General features: G+C 46.3%; 1 protein-coding gene across 7 annotated transcripts in view; it reads right to left on the reverse strand.

The window, feature by feature from the left end:
- meis2a (Meis homeobox 2a) overlaps nucleotides 1-13,823 on the reverse strand; it is an 83,921-nt gene that overhangs the window by 36,688 nt on the left and 33,410 nt on the right. For 6 of the 7 annotated variants that reach the window (XM_059353032.1, XM_059353033.1, XM_059353027.1 and 3 more), the window contains exon 8: nucleotides 11,202-11,347. In XM_059353032.1, coding sequence (XP_059209015.1) covers nucleotides 11,202-11,347 — 146 coding nt within the window. The remainder of the gene's footprint in view (nucleotides 1-11,201; nucleotides 11,348-13,823) is intronic. The other variant, XM_059353029.1, reaches the window with a different exon arrangement.

Below are 13,823 nucleotides of genomic sequence, written 5' to 3' on the forward strand. Positions count from 1 at the left end.
TTCCTCTCTTTAGATTTGCTTCTAGCCAACTGCCTGTGGAATAATTAATGATGCAATTGAGCCGAGGAGAGGACTCTGACCAGCAGGGGCCGTTCCTGAATGCCCGGGTAGCCGTTTTATGGAAGACCGGAAAATAGAAAGCGAGAAAGACAGGGGGAGATAGATAGGCAGAGGAAGAGAAAGACATAAAACAGTCAGACAGTGAGAAAAAGAGATTGTTAATAGTCTGTTCCTCAACAAGCCCAGTCTTCCTCTGTTTTCGTCCCCTCTAGTCTAATCCCCCTTCCCCCTCTCCTCTCCTCCATCCTGATGGCGGGATTGGGGGGCCTGACCTGTCTGGTGATTGATGGTAATGTCTCAGGAAGTCATTTTCCCCGACAGCACCCCGCCGCCTTTCACCAGGCCTGGTGCAGAGGTGAGCCCATCACATGGACGCTTTTAACTCTTTGCTCACTCGCCGCCCGGTCCTCTCTGACCATCTATCTCACACACCTTCATCTTTACCCACCACCACTAACCCTGAGCCCTCTTCTTCTCACACCACGGCAGGGGTGAGAAAGTTGGTGACGTAAGATTAAAAAAGTTTGCAGAACAGTGAAAACAAGGCTATCTTGGCAAAAAAACACAGCCCATCTTGAAGTGGATCTGCCAAGTGGCCCCTAATTCAGGTTGCTGGGGATGGATCCCCACGACTCCATTACTGTCAGCGCTTACCACCTCCATTATGGCAATTAGGACGTGGTTCCAACACTAGGAATGCTTTGCTATGCTCTGGAATTGCTAACATCTGCCGCGTCTCCGCTCCATGTGTCAGAGTAGAGTTGTCTTTTCTTAAACACACATCTTTTTACAGTCACACTCTCCACTCTCCTCTTTTTTCCTTCCTGTTTCTTCAACACTGCTCTCCACATTTATTTTCTTAATTCGACTCAAACTGTGACTTAAAGAGATCCCTCTCTGTTTGAATCCAAATAACCTAAAATGATCCGTGAAGAGCCTCGCGGTTCCCGTTTTCAATAGGCTTCATTAGTTTTTAATATCTAGCCAAGGAACGGAGGGGAAAATAGCATGGAGATAATCAATGGAAAGGGGCTGGTAGCCTATTAATCTCCCCCAAAGGATTGTGGGTTAATACACACTCTTGCATAGGCAAACATGGCTGTGTGGTGAACACATCTGTCTGCCTGGATGGGCTACTTAATGAAACAGCCAGCGTTTGGCTGCGGAGATGGATGTCGTTCCCCCGGTGAAAAATGAGTTCTCTCTCCCACTACGCTGAGCCACACATGATAGGGCTCCATTCAATTCGCTGGAGATCTGACTGTGTCCCCGTGTGAGAGCAGCTTAAACAATGAGGGTGCGGGGCAGGACAGGCAACGCATGGCCACTAGAGCAAGTCTTCATGGAGATCATATCAGGGAATCCTAATGTGAACAAGAGGCTGACTGATCTGGGAATGAGAGAAGACAGAGAAAGACTAGAAGAGTAGTAGTACAGTAGGCAGATAAAGAAGAACAAGGGAGGATAGAGATGAAGGCTGAGCCACCTGGGATAGATAAGCAGGCTCAATGTGTTTGAGTGACAGTGTTTGTGTGTGAAAACTTTGCACCAGATTGTATGCATGTGTGTGTGGACGAGTATTCTTGCCTATCTGCCAGGACATGTGTGCATGTTTCTGTGTGTGTGTGTGTTTATTCTGACAGTGTCGGAGGTGACCCCTGGTCAGGGAGTCCTGTAACAGGAGCTCACCTCCGGTTCTGCGAGCTCTCCTCTCAGTGTGCTAAACAGCCACCTGAAGACAGGATTAGCCATTGTGACCCGGCCCCAGAGGTAACTGAGATACACCTCCGGGGACAGACATGAAACACACACTGTCACGTGTTGCAGAGACACGGCCAGGTGGGAGGAGACAGACACAGATGAAGATAGAGGTTTAAAAAAAAAAAAAAAAAAAAAGCTGTAAAATGGAGACAGGACGGGACAGGTGGTGGCGGGGATTGTAAGAGCAAACAGGACACCTATAAGAGGATGACTGGAAGCAGGATACAGTATAATGTGGAGCGAGCTGAGGTGAAGGTGTCAGCCGTGTTTGCTGTTGTCTAGCGAAAACAAAGAATCAGGGCATAAGAGGATTGGGCGACCTAACTCAGCGCCTTGGGGTAGCTGAGATTTGTGCCTGCATGGAAATTGATGCCTGTCAGCCTGTCTATGACTCAACTCTGACAGTATGCATGCATGTGTGTTTCTGTGTGCACATACAAAGTGTGCGTGCTGTGCTGTGACAAATGAGCTGTGCTTAATTTGCGACTGATTATGCGGGCTGCTGGTGCCCTAAACCCCTTTGAACTTGTAATTGCCCCTGGTTTCAGTAATGAACATTAAGGAGGATTCAGAAACGTGTGGCTAATTACACATTTGCCCCCCTTTTTCATTTCTTCATCTTTAATGCTGGATGAGAAAGAGGAAAAGGAGGAGCAGGAGCGGTAGTGGTAGGAGGATGAGAGCCAAGAGGAGGTTCTGGGTTGGGAGGCATGCACTGCTGTTGTCGCCCTCTTTATCTAAATAATTGTACAAGCTGGTTTATGGGCTTTAGAGAGGTGCTTTGTGTGTCAGTCGCTGCAGCCCCGGGGATATAAGGGACTAGCTTTCCCCATGATCAATATTCAGAGAGATTCACATCTGGAGCCAAGGCCTGCTCTGCTTAGATTTGGATTCATATACATTTATCTTTTTTTCTTTTTATTTGATTTTCTTTCTTTGGTTCTTCCTCTATCCATCTGCTTTTTCTTATCAGCATGTGGTACAGCTATGTTTTGATAAAGGGGTCGCTATCTATCACACATGCTCATTTGTATAGCTTTACATGATCTTAGGAGGATGTGGCTGCAAGGAAATTCATAGGTCTGAAGTGAATGAGGTCGCTATATGGAGAACAGACACCAACAACACACGGCTCAATATATATGCTAGGCAGCTCTGCTTGAGCAGTGGAGCATTCTGGGTAAATGGCTGCGGTGCAGGGAGGGTCCACCGAGGCTAGTAGAGGGGGAAGAGTCGGGGAAAGGAGCAACAAATTGACCCGCTCTGCCTCAGTCTTTGATGTGGACTGGGCTCTCTCTTAAAAACCAGTCCATATGTTCAGAGAGGGAAAGCGAGAGGATATCAATGGGGAAAAAAATGAAAAGGTGAGGAAGTGGGGGGAAGAGGTGAGAACAAGAGACATGGCTCCCAGTTATAAGGACCCCACTGTGCAGGAATCCCACTGCCTGCCCCTGGACTGAGCGCCGGGCAAAACAAAAGCATGCATTTGAGAGGAGAAGGAAGGGAGGGGAGAAAAATCACACAAAATGGCAGGAGTGGGATTTGGTGCAGCCAAGGTCCCATGACAAACCAAACAGTGAAACACAAGGTCTGTTTTTGATTTCGCCTCCATCCCTCAACCTTTTCTCTTTCATTGCCTCCCTCCCTCCTTTAGCCTGGTTTGCCGTTTCCACAGCTTGTGCTGCTCCTTTTCCCTTTTGCATTATTCTTCTCTTGGTGTGAGATGAATATCAAAGCAATGCTGGGGCAGCTTGGAGGCCTGCAGCAGAATCTCATTGGCCTCAATGGTCCCCAGCATGCAGCAGCCACCGTTCTAGCAGCTCTTGCCACAACCCCGCAATCAACCGTGGGGGGATGAGGCTAGCCTGCAGGGCGGTACCCCTGGAAGGGTAAGGGGTAATTTAAGGAAACTAGCTCTAAGATGTGAAACCAAAATCCTCTTATACATTTTGTTATGAGTAAGATAACCCCAAAAGTGTAGAAAAGGGAAACCGGCACAGAATCAGCCCCTACCATCTTAATAACCTTGGTTTTCCACCGGGGGCTTGTATGCTATCACAGACTACCTTGCGGGGTCCCTTATTACACATGACGTCATCCAGCCCCATTTCCCATAGAGTCAGCTCAGCCTGTTCCTAGTCGACGGATCACTGTTATGACTACAGCAGCAGTGGATTGCACTGCTGTGCTGAAGGCAGGGAAACGTTGCCGGGATAATTCTCAGCGGAGCATAGGTCTCTTTCAAGAGGTCTCATTTTTGTGCATGTGTGTTCTTGGCGGAGTCTCTCGCTGCTGCTCAGAGCTGTGAGTTTATAAATCTGACTGTCCTCCACAGGCCTAGCTCTGTTTGTATTCTGCTGCGGTCAGGGCATGTGCAGTCACCTCTGCAGGGGTCGGTCAACTCATGCTGCGCTCCCTGTCTTCTATGAGGACACCGCTGCTGGAAAATGTCTTGCACACACTCTCCTCCATTGTTTTCTATTTGCTGTGGTCTCCCTGAAGGACATGTTGCATGCATGAGACTTTTTTTTTCTTTGGCAAACACTGGAGATTCACACAGCTTAATCACCTCCATGCAGTGGAAGCGTGTCATAAACAGCCCCGTAGTGAAAGCGCTCATTTCTGCTACTTCATTACACAACCAGCAAAAAGCAGGACTGAAAATTCACAGGGAGGGAGGGAAAGGGCAGGACGCATGAGGTAAGGGGAGGAGAAGTGTGGTGGTTTTCAGGTAACCTGCACAATAGCATGTTTAATATTCATTTGAGGTACATTTTTGAATGCAAACGACAGAAAAGGGCCTAAAGACCAGAGTTTCTAGCAGAGAATATCTGCTAAAATTAGGTCTGAATTCAGTCAGGAAAAGATCAGAATGCCCTGAGTGTATGTTTTCCCACCCATCTTAAGCCCTTCAGAGAGGGCGTCGTCACATCCTGATTGGCCAGGAGGGGAAATGCACCAAGCTGCTATTGATTCTCATTTAGGAGCAGGTCCCCACACCTTGCACAACAGGTGATCTGAATAATCCTCTAATCAACTCAGGAGAATTGTGTCTTTGAGCTGAAACGAATTGGAGAAAAGGGAAATGAAAGCAAGTAACGAGGAATGAGGGACTGCTACAAACATAATGCTAATCTAGATGATAAACAAGCCTATGGGAATGAAACAGAAAGCACACACACACAGACACACACAGTGTAGTGTATGCAAGGTTAGTGCACCATGCTTTGTATGCTAGTGGATTCCACGTGGGGTTAGTTGGCTTTGAAGTGGAACTATGACAGATCTGGATTAGGGGGCAAAGTGTAAAGGTCTGATGTCGGAGCATGAAACGAATTAGGGCTTATTGCATTCTAATGCAACACTAAACCTCTGGAACGGCTACCTACTATGCCAAAGCACACTGTAAACAAGGCTTTCGTCGGCCACAGAGCTGTGACACACTAACACTGGGAAACTACCGCAAAGCCGCTCTGCAGTGAGATGGCAAAGTTGATGCAGCCCGTCATATAATTATACAGCCTGTGAAAATTGGAAGTCACTGGATCCCCCTTCTAAGCTTTCATCCTGTTTTCTGCTCTCGCCCTCTACAAAAAAAAAAAATCTTGTTGACATGTAGGGGTAGTTTTTTGACTTCTGACAAGGAAAGGGTGTGAAATAAAGGATTTTCTTGAGTGTCTTTTCACCGTGGTGTTTGACTGTCTGTCCCTGTCCATGCTGTGTTCGCCCCTCTGTGGTGGCTCTGTTGGGGGACAACAGATGGCAGGCTGAGGTGGCTTGTGTCTCTGTTTTCCAGGGTCGCTGAGCAGCCAACATTAGAAAACAGAGACTAGACAATAGCTGGGCACCAAACCTCAACCCCCCACCCCCCTAAAAACTCCTTCAGAGTCATTATCAATGACTTTCAATGACTCCTGTGCTAAACATCACCAAACTAACCCTGTCGTATTGTCACTAACGCCAGTTTTGTAAACACACACGCACAAAGCGTTGGGTGTTGTCACAAAAGTAATGTGATGACTCTTTTCCCTGCGTCTACCACTGATAGTCACACATTTGGGCAGCAGCAGTGAACCAAACTGTCGCCTGGGTTGCTACGGGTGACTGGAGAGCTGACTTTTGGGCTCCGAGGCAAACGAGCACATGACAGATTAGTGTGTGGGCCTCCTCCAGGCCTCCACCTCTGTGACCCTTAGGAGCCCCCTCTTTACCCCCTCCTCACCCTTGCTCTTACTCCTAACCCCTCCCTCCCTCCCTTCTTCTGCTTTGTCTCCACCCCCTCTTCATCTGAACTCTCACAACAAGCTAAGGAGGGGAAACAGATTCCCAACGTGCATCACTGACACATGGTTGCTTCTTTATAACATTTACAGCTTTAAAAAGTTACATTTTCAAACAAATCATGAATGTAAAGTGAACATGATTTTTTTTTATTGTGCCATGTATACTGGAAAGACCAAGTGGGCACCAGCAACTATAGAATAAACAGCTTTCAGCAGTTGAGTGTAAAAGGAGAAAGGGCTCGGGTATTTCAAACTGTTTGCAGATGTGTGTCTCCACCAGTTAAATGCTGCTTGTACTGGAACAACACACACGGATTAGAAGGACTAGAGGAGCTTAAACAAAACTGGGGATCCTACAGAGCTGACTGTTTAGTCTACTCAAACAACATGCCCTCTCTTTTTAAGGGATGGACTTGTACACTTGTTTATCGTATGGGACAAACATCCGTTGCCAGGGTTCGGTCCTGCCTGCGCCCATGTCTTGTGAATGACCCTAGCTGGCTCTTTTATGTGCATCTATAAAGAGCGGTCGAGAGAGCGGCTAGGAGGGCTCGACCTGACGATGACACCCTGTTGTCATGGAGACTAATGCTATGTTGGGCTGGGGTGGGGAGTGGAGGGGGGGCCGGCACTGTCACTAGTGTCTAATGATGTTTGCAGCACAATGCACTCATCTCCACACAGAGTGCGATGTGTCCTCACTCAGTTAACGCCTGTATTAACAGGGCAGCTTTTCAGCTCTGCTCTAAGCATTTTTCCACATAAATATTTTTTTTTTATTCTGCCAAAAAACTGTTTCAGTACTTACCACTGGTGTTATACTCAGGAGGATTAAAGACAGCAATGCAATGCACTAATACGTAAAAATCATCTAATCACACATAAACATTTCTGATGTAAACACACAGTTCTGCTGCTCATACTCCAAGGACTTTTCCAATAACCAAGGGATATATCACTTCCCTTTCAAGGAGCCCAGGGGACCAATACACCTGGCTTAGCAGCTTAACAGAATTTCCCCAAACACCCGGGCCAAAGGGTGGCCCGGCACAAAACCTGAGACGCTTGATGCTTGAGAGGGCTACCTCCTTACTCATCTGACTGACCACTCTCTCTCTCTCTCGCTCCCTCCCTCCTCTCTAGCTCACACATGCACACGTGTGCCAACCCCTCAACCGGCCTGGTTTGCTCCTGAGGTCCCCTATTTATTTTCATAGGTGTTTGAGGGTTTACACTAGTCAAAAGACAAGGCCAGAGCCCGGAGTGGTATCTTTGTATCTGAGTGCTTCCTGTTTTCATTGCGAGGCCGACCCTTGTCTTTACAGGGGTGAGTAAGGGCTAGCAGGGGGTGAGAGGGAAGGAAGGCCAGGGGCGCCAAGGGGCTAATTGTAGATTTTAGAGTTTGCTTTGGCCGAAAAAAGGGCATCACCTTGGGCAACAATAAGAAAAAGCTCCCATCGCGAGCTGTGTTTCCAATTAATTGTGAATTGTCGCAAAGAGCAAATTAAAGACTGTTTCCTTCAACTGGTCTAGAGCGAAAATGTGCGAGATCTTCTGCAATTTGTTTCAATTGGGAATGTCCTAAATTTTCTTGCATGTCAGCAAGTACTGGCCATGTTTAAGGCTGTATGGAGATAAACAAAAATATTCTGTAAGACAGACAGTGGTAAGAGCTGATCAATAATGTGAGTTATTTGGTAAAGGTGTTTCCGTATCCCGTTTAGCACAACAACTCTTTTTCAACAAAGGCAAGAACCACCTCGAGCGTGCGTATGAACATTTTGGTGCAATTGAGAAAGATTTATCCAATTTTGCCATTTCCATTCAGCTCTTCTAGTGCGATACTTCAAAATATACATAAAAAAGTGGAATGGAAACACGGCTCCTGCCTCTCTATTCCTCTCTCTGCCACCTCCTCTTCTTCTATCTTACATTCCCTCTATCTACAGTACCTACTCTCTTCTTCTCCTGAATTATATAGTCCATGCTTTTGAAGTGCAGTAGAACATTTTACCCCTAACAGTGAAGTTTACCTTTCTGATAACATAATCTCCCTGTAGTATTGAAAAGCTTATACCAACAGTCTGGGATTTTCCTTCCTCTAATGTGGCTGGAAGACATCCAGGAACTCTTGGGGAGGGAAAGAGAGAGAGAGAGAGAGAGAGAGAGAGAGGAGGGAGGGAGGGAGGAAGAGGAGAGACGCTCTGACCCTCTCCTGCCAGCTAACACCAGCTGATCTCTCCTGCCATTTGCCAATTACATATGGGGCATTTAAGGCTGCCAGCTCACGTGCTCTCTAGTGCATATGGGCTCAACATAAAAGAGGTCAGGGTTATCACAGCTTTTCCGTGGAGTAATTGTGGAAATTTGTGCGTATTTTGTGAGATTTCAAGGCGCCAAAAACGATATTTTCCCCTTAGCTGGAATATTGGCACGCTAATGTTGATAGTAACTTTCTATATGTGACTGAAAACCATCTTGTGATTTCTCCCAAGAGAGTGTGAGGTCAGAGTGAAGCAAAGGAGGGTGGGAGGGGAGAGGGAGAGGGCAATTTTGTTATACTGAATCCAAAAGCCAACAGTTGTTACTATTGGCCTGTGTTGTTTTTCTGTGTGTGAGGGGGGGTCCTGTCCTTTTGAGCTTTTCAGAAGATGTGACAATAGCTGGATGTTGAGAACATATGTAGAGAGACCCCTGTGGCTCATAGAAGAGGAGCTCCATGCTGGCCCCGCAGTTTGAGGAAAATACAAGGCCGCTCCTTTCACTCCTCACCCCTCAGTTAATGAATGCATGAATGGCAGAATGCCGCTATAGGCCATTCAGGGGCCAAAGTCCCCAAGAATTCACCCTTGCACAAACGCATCCAGCAATGGCAAATACATTTGCTTAACAAATTAAAAGAAAGGAGAATGGCTAATGGGTGTGTGTGTGTGAGAGAGAGAGTTTATGGGTGGGAGAATTGGATGGTGAGAAGGGGGATAATTCAATTAGTCCTCTTCCTCAGTAGAGAAATGAAGGCAGGTTAAAAGGGAGGGATTATTATTTGTACAAGACTGGCCCGGGCTCTCCACAAAAGAAACAAATAAAGATTGGAGAGAACATCTACAAGCAGGAGATGTGATAAAGGAGAGAGGGACAGAGAGAAAGAGCGCCTTGAAAGCTCTGCTCTGTCTGAATTAACCAGCTCTCTGAAAAATGCGCCTGTGCCCAACATTGGGCTTTTTTCCCCCGCCCTCCTTTCCTTTCCTTTCCACTCTTTCAATTCAATTTTAAAACAATTCTAAAGAAAATTGCTGGCGACTCTTCCAAAAGCTGTATGCGTCATTCTGTCTTTCTCTCTGCATCTTTTTTGCAGAAAAGAAACGCTCAAAATGTGCGAAGCTTTCACCGGGAAAGATGCCAAATCATGAGGACGCTTTTGGTCTTGACTTACATAAGGTGTGTTCATGTATACAGTAAAAACATCAATATGGTAAATTCCACTTCAGCTGTGCGTTCGTTATTGTCCCCTTCATACACAAACAAGATATCCTACTCCAAGCTCAGGGAGAGGGAAAAAAAGACCTAAAGAGAAGAGAAAAAAGAGAAAAAAAAGCCTCAAATAATTAAATAAAAGTTCATCCTTCCCTCCCGCCCCCTCCGCTTCTGAATGAAGCCTGGGCTGTGTGAGTTTGGTGAGAGGTCTCAGTCAGGGAGCGATGGAGCTATGAACAGCTGTGAAGTCATTTTGATAATGATGAGAATAATAAGCATGCAGACTGGCGTGGTGGAGCCGCTAAGGCCTGCGAGGCTCAGGGCTTTGCTGTTGCAGCTTCACTGCTCCTGAATAGATAAAAGTGATTAAAGCACTCCTGATTATCCCTGACCAATATGTAATGGATTTACAGCCCTTTCAATTAGGCCGTATTTGCTGGCCACACATTACTTGGGCTTTTGGTTAGGTAATCAGGGTACAGGGGCTTTGGGGCACTGCAAGGAGGGGGGGGTTGCAGGGTGCACAGAGGCCACCTGACCCTCTCAAATGTACGGATGATCCATAAGGCTGAAGCTCTGGACTAAGTCGCTTCTACTTTCTCTCTCTCTCTCTCTCTCTTGTTTTACTCCTCCCATCCCCCTACATTGTCCCTCCGTCTCTGGGACAGGGAGCCACGTGCTCACAGAGCAGCTTATGTGTCCCGGCGTGGCCACCTCCTTCTGAAATCTGACCTGTGTTGCAAAATCAATACAGCCTGATGTTCTGATAATGTCCTGACATTAGCGAGGGTGGGGGGACATGTGGTCCGTCCCCTTTTACATGACACACACACAGACAGAGTGACAGAAAAGCACACTGACACATACAGAGTGTTGGTGTTTATGTTAGAATTACTGTGGCGTTTGAATATTTAATCCAAGCCATGTAGCATCAGTGTGTTTAGTGTCTGTCTGACTGACTGAACTGTTTGGCAAACAAACAATTTCCTCTCAGCTATGGAGGAGAAATATATTAGCATCTCAACCTCAAACATGAGCTAGAATGTCACCAAGTCAACCAGATTATAACATGTGAAACTGATCAAGAGGTGAATAGATGGAAAAATGCATTTTTAATGACGCGATATAGCCGTCAGCCTAGAAATTTGTACCCATAATAATCTATACACCTACACAGTGAAAATAACCAAAATATGTTTGCGTTCGAGTGATCAGATTTGAGAAATCAGTGTACTCAACACAAGTCACAATCATTCTCCAGTTACTACCACTCTGTCTCTGTCTCTTAATCTGCCACAGAAAATCATTCTTCTTCAGGCCAAACAAACAAACAAACAAACAAACAAAGAGTGCATCTCATATTGGAGTAAATGTCGTGAGTTGCAGGGCCGTCTCCGTCTGACGGAGAGTGTGCTGAGCAGAGCAAACAGTCCAAACTGATTAGATTGACCTGGTCACTGTGTCCCTCTGACAGGTGGCTGACAGGTGAGCATCACAGTGCAGCCGTCACTCACTCCCTCTCCTCCTCAGTAACGACTATGTGACAGGTGTGTGTGTGTGTGTGAATGTGTTTCTACCTGGGTTGTTCTTATCCAAAAAAAAACAACTAATGTCTGTGCTTACCGTGAGATGCTGGAACAGCCACGCCCTCATGATGTTTGTGGCCACCTTCGGGAAAATGCCACGCTTTTTCTGCCTCTTCTTATCCTTGTCTGGATCGTCGTCGTCCCCTGTGCCAGGTGATGCAACGCTGTTGTCTAAGCCATCTCCTGGACGGAAACCAAACCCAGGGTTAAATAACATCCCAGACAAACACCACTGACTCACAGTGCGATAAAAAAAAATCATAAAAATCCTGTTCTAAAAACTCTCAGAGCCGAAACAGAAGCACAGACAGTCAAAGCTGAGTTTAAGGGTTATGAAAAATGGATAAATGGACAAATACCAAAGATACAAAGGAATTTAAAAGCACTGCACTGAGGCCTAGAGAATCGCCGGAGCAAAGCCAGCACGTGTGGTGTAGATATGGAGGTAGGGGGATTTAGATGGCCTTAGAGGAAGGCCTGAACAGAGTGAGGGGTTTACTCAGAGGCCTACTAGAGTTCTTCTATACCCCAGAGCACAGGAGAGGGGAATAAGGGTTAATGACTCTAATGTTATGGTTGGACGCTGAAACACTAGGTTCCTCATTCCAGTCGTACAGTAGGAGGAGGAGGAGGAGGAGGAGGAAAGAAAAAAAAATGGAGCGAGATGACAAAAAAAGAAGGACAAGGAGCCTTCAAGTACAGTAGAGGCTCGGACTCATGTCATTAATTCAATTAAATTTGCATGCTTGACATAATATAGAGCATTCTTTTTTTTCATCTTTTGAAGAGAGCTAAAGGGGACAGGACGGAGTTATGCAGACATATACAGTGTTCTACGTAGACGTTCATAAATTCATGTCGCGTGCACACACACACACACAAACAAAACTCGAAGGAGTTCACGGCATCCAGTTGAGACGCATGAGTATGAAAGTAGGGATATGATTTGGGGTGGTTCATTGTTGCACTTCGATGCACATAATGGACTCGTCTGCCTCCCCCCCCCCCCCCAAGCCCACCCCAAGCCCCGACTCTCTTAGTCCTACTCGCTTCCCTCGCATCAACCCCCTCCCCATTCCGCCACAAGATTAGCATGACAGGCCAGCGGCGGCTTCGCCTGCATTAATGTCCGTCAGCGTTTGATTTCAAGAGGAAAAACATGCACATAACCCAGGCACGATTTCTCCTTTAAATCGAAGTTTCCATCTTTGTCCTTTGCCTTTTTCTTGTTCCCCTTCCTCGGCATTAATTGTGCATTAGCAAAAATGATTTACTTTTAACAGTCATAGTTATTTTTTCTTGCCCCCGGGCACAAATGCCTTGAAAGCCTTCCTTGAGGGCATCTAAATTATGTATCTGAAAAACTCCTCCACTAAGGCAGAGAAGGACCCTGACGTTCTCAAAATTCAGACTCGCATGTCCTCCTGTTTTTAGGGAGGCATCAATCACAACCACCTATACAAGCCTTAATCTCGCATAAATATTTGAACTAATAACGTTAAAAAGGGGGAAAGAAAAAGGATCCGACTGGTGGCGTAATCAAATGCAAAATAAATGAAGAATACAAGGACAGCAGGGGCCCTCACTTCTGACTACTTTCCCCACTTTCTCTGTCCTCCCCCTTGTTTTTCCCTCTCTTTTTTCTTCTCTCTCTGTCTTTCTTTTCTTTCTGTGCACAGTGTTTTCCTTCCACATCATTAGCGCAGAGCCACACGAAAGAGGAAAACAGAGAAGTGCCGACTTTGCGCTCCCTGTGTGAAGTTAAAGAAGCAACAGCCCCTCTGAAGGACATATGGGAACGGGGACACAGACTAGGGGTGTTGTAATTGTAGAATGGGCATTCATTAGTGGCAAATGCCGTAAATCCCAGGCTAAGTACGAATCCTTGTTCAGGAAAGCCTAAAACAATAAACTTTGGTCTGGCCGTAGCCCTACCCTGACTGTGAGGGGCTTCCTGAGAAATGCGACCCAGACGGAAGTCAAGTCTAACTCCCCCAGTTTGCTTCCAAAACTTCAATAACAACAACTAGTGAGCTGTGAATTTTAACCACCCTCTCCCTTGTTTCTGTGCTTTTGAGCTTCACTGAATAATGTTGATACACAGTTTGGTTGTTTGTTTGTGTGCCGCTAGGTTTTGTGTTGATTTTTCGAGCAAGTCTCCAAATCCCTCTCCTGCTGTGAGCAGTCAGGCTCATCCAATGGAACCACACAGTGGCCAAAAGGCTGGCAGATTAATTTTATTGACGTTTCCATTTTCACTGCAATGCGATAGCCTCCCCCCTGGCCAGGACCAGAGCGACCCGTGCGTATTTACAGACTGACCTGTCACTTCATTACCCAGCATGCTCGCTGCCTCCTGCCCTAGCCCGCAAGGGTGAAACCGGACTCCAAGGCTTTCAGCTCCTCTCTCTCTCTCTCTCTCTCTCTCTCCGTCTTTCTCTCACATGCACATGGATACTGTCATGTGTGCACAGGTCGGACATGCGGCGTTTAGGCACGATGTTCGGTATTAATAGTTGTTTTGAACTTGAACACATTCAGATGTATGTCTATTCTAAAAAAAAAAGAGAATATGGGAAAATCAAGTGTGGACAGAAGGTGAAAAGAAAGAAAGGAGAGGAAGAAGAAGAAGCAGGGGGAAGAAAAGAAGGAGTAGAAA

This window comes from Centropristis striata, chromosome 16 (genome assembly GCF_030273125.1).
Source record: "Centropristis striata isolate RG_2023a ecotype Rhode Island chromosome 16, C.striata_1.0, whole genome shotgun sequence".
Taxonomy (NCBI): Eukaryota; Metazoa; Chordata; class Actinopteri; order Perciformes; family Serranidae; genus Centropristis; species Centropristis striata.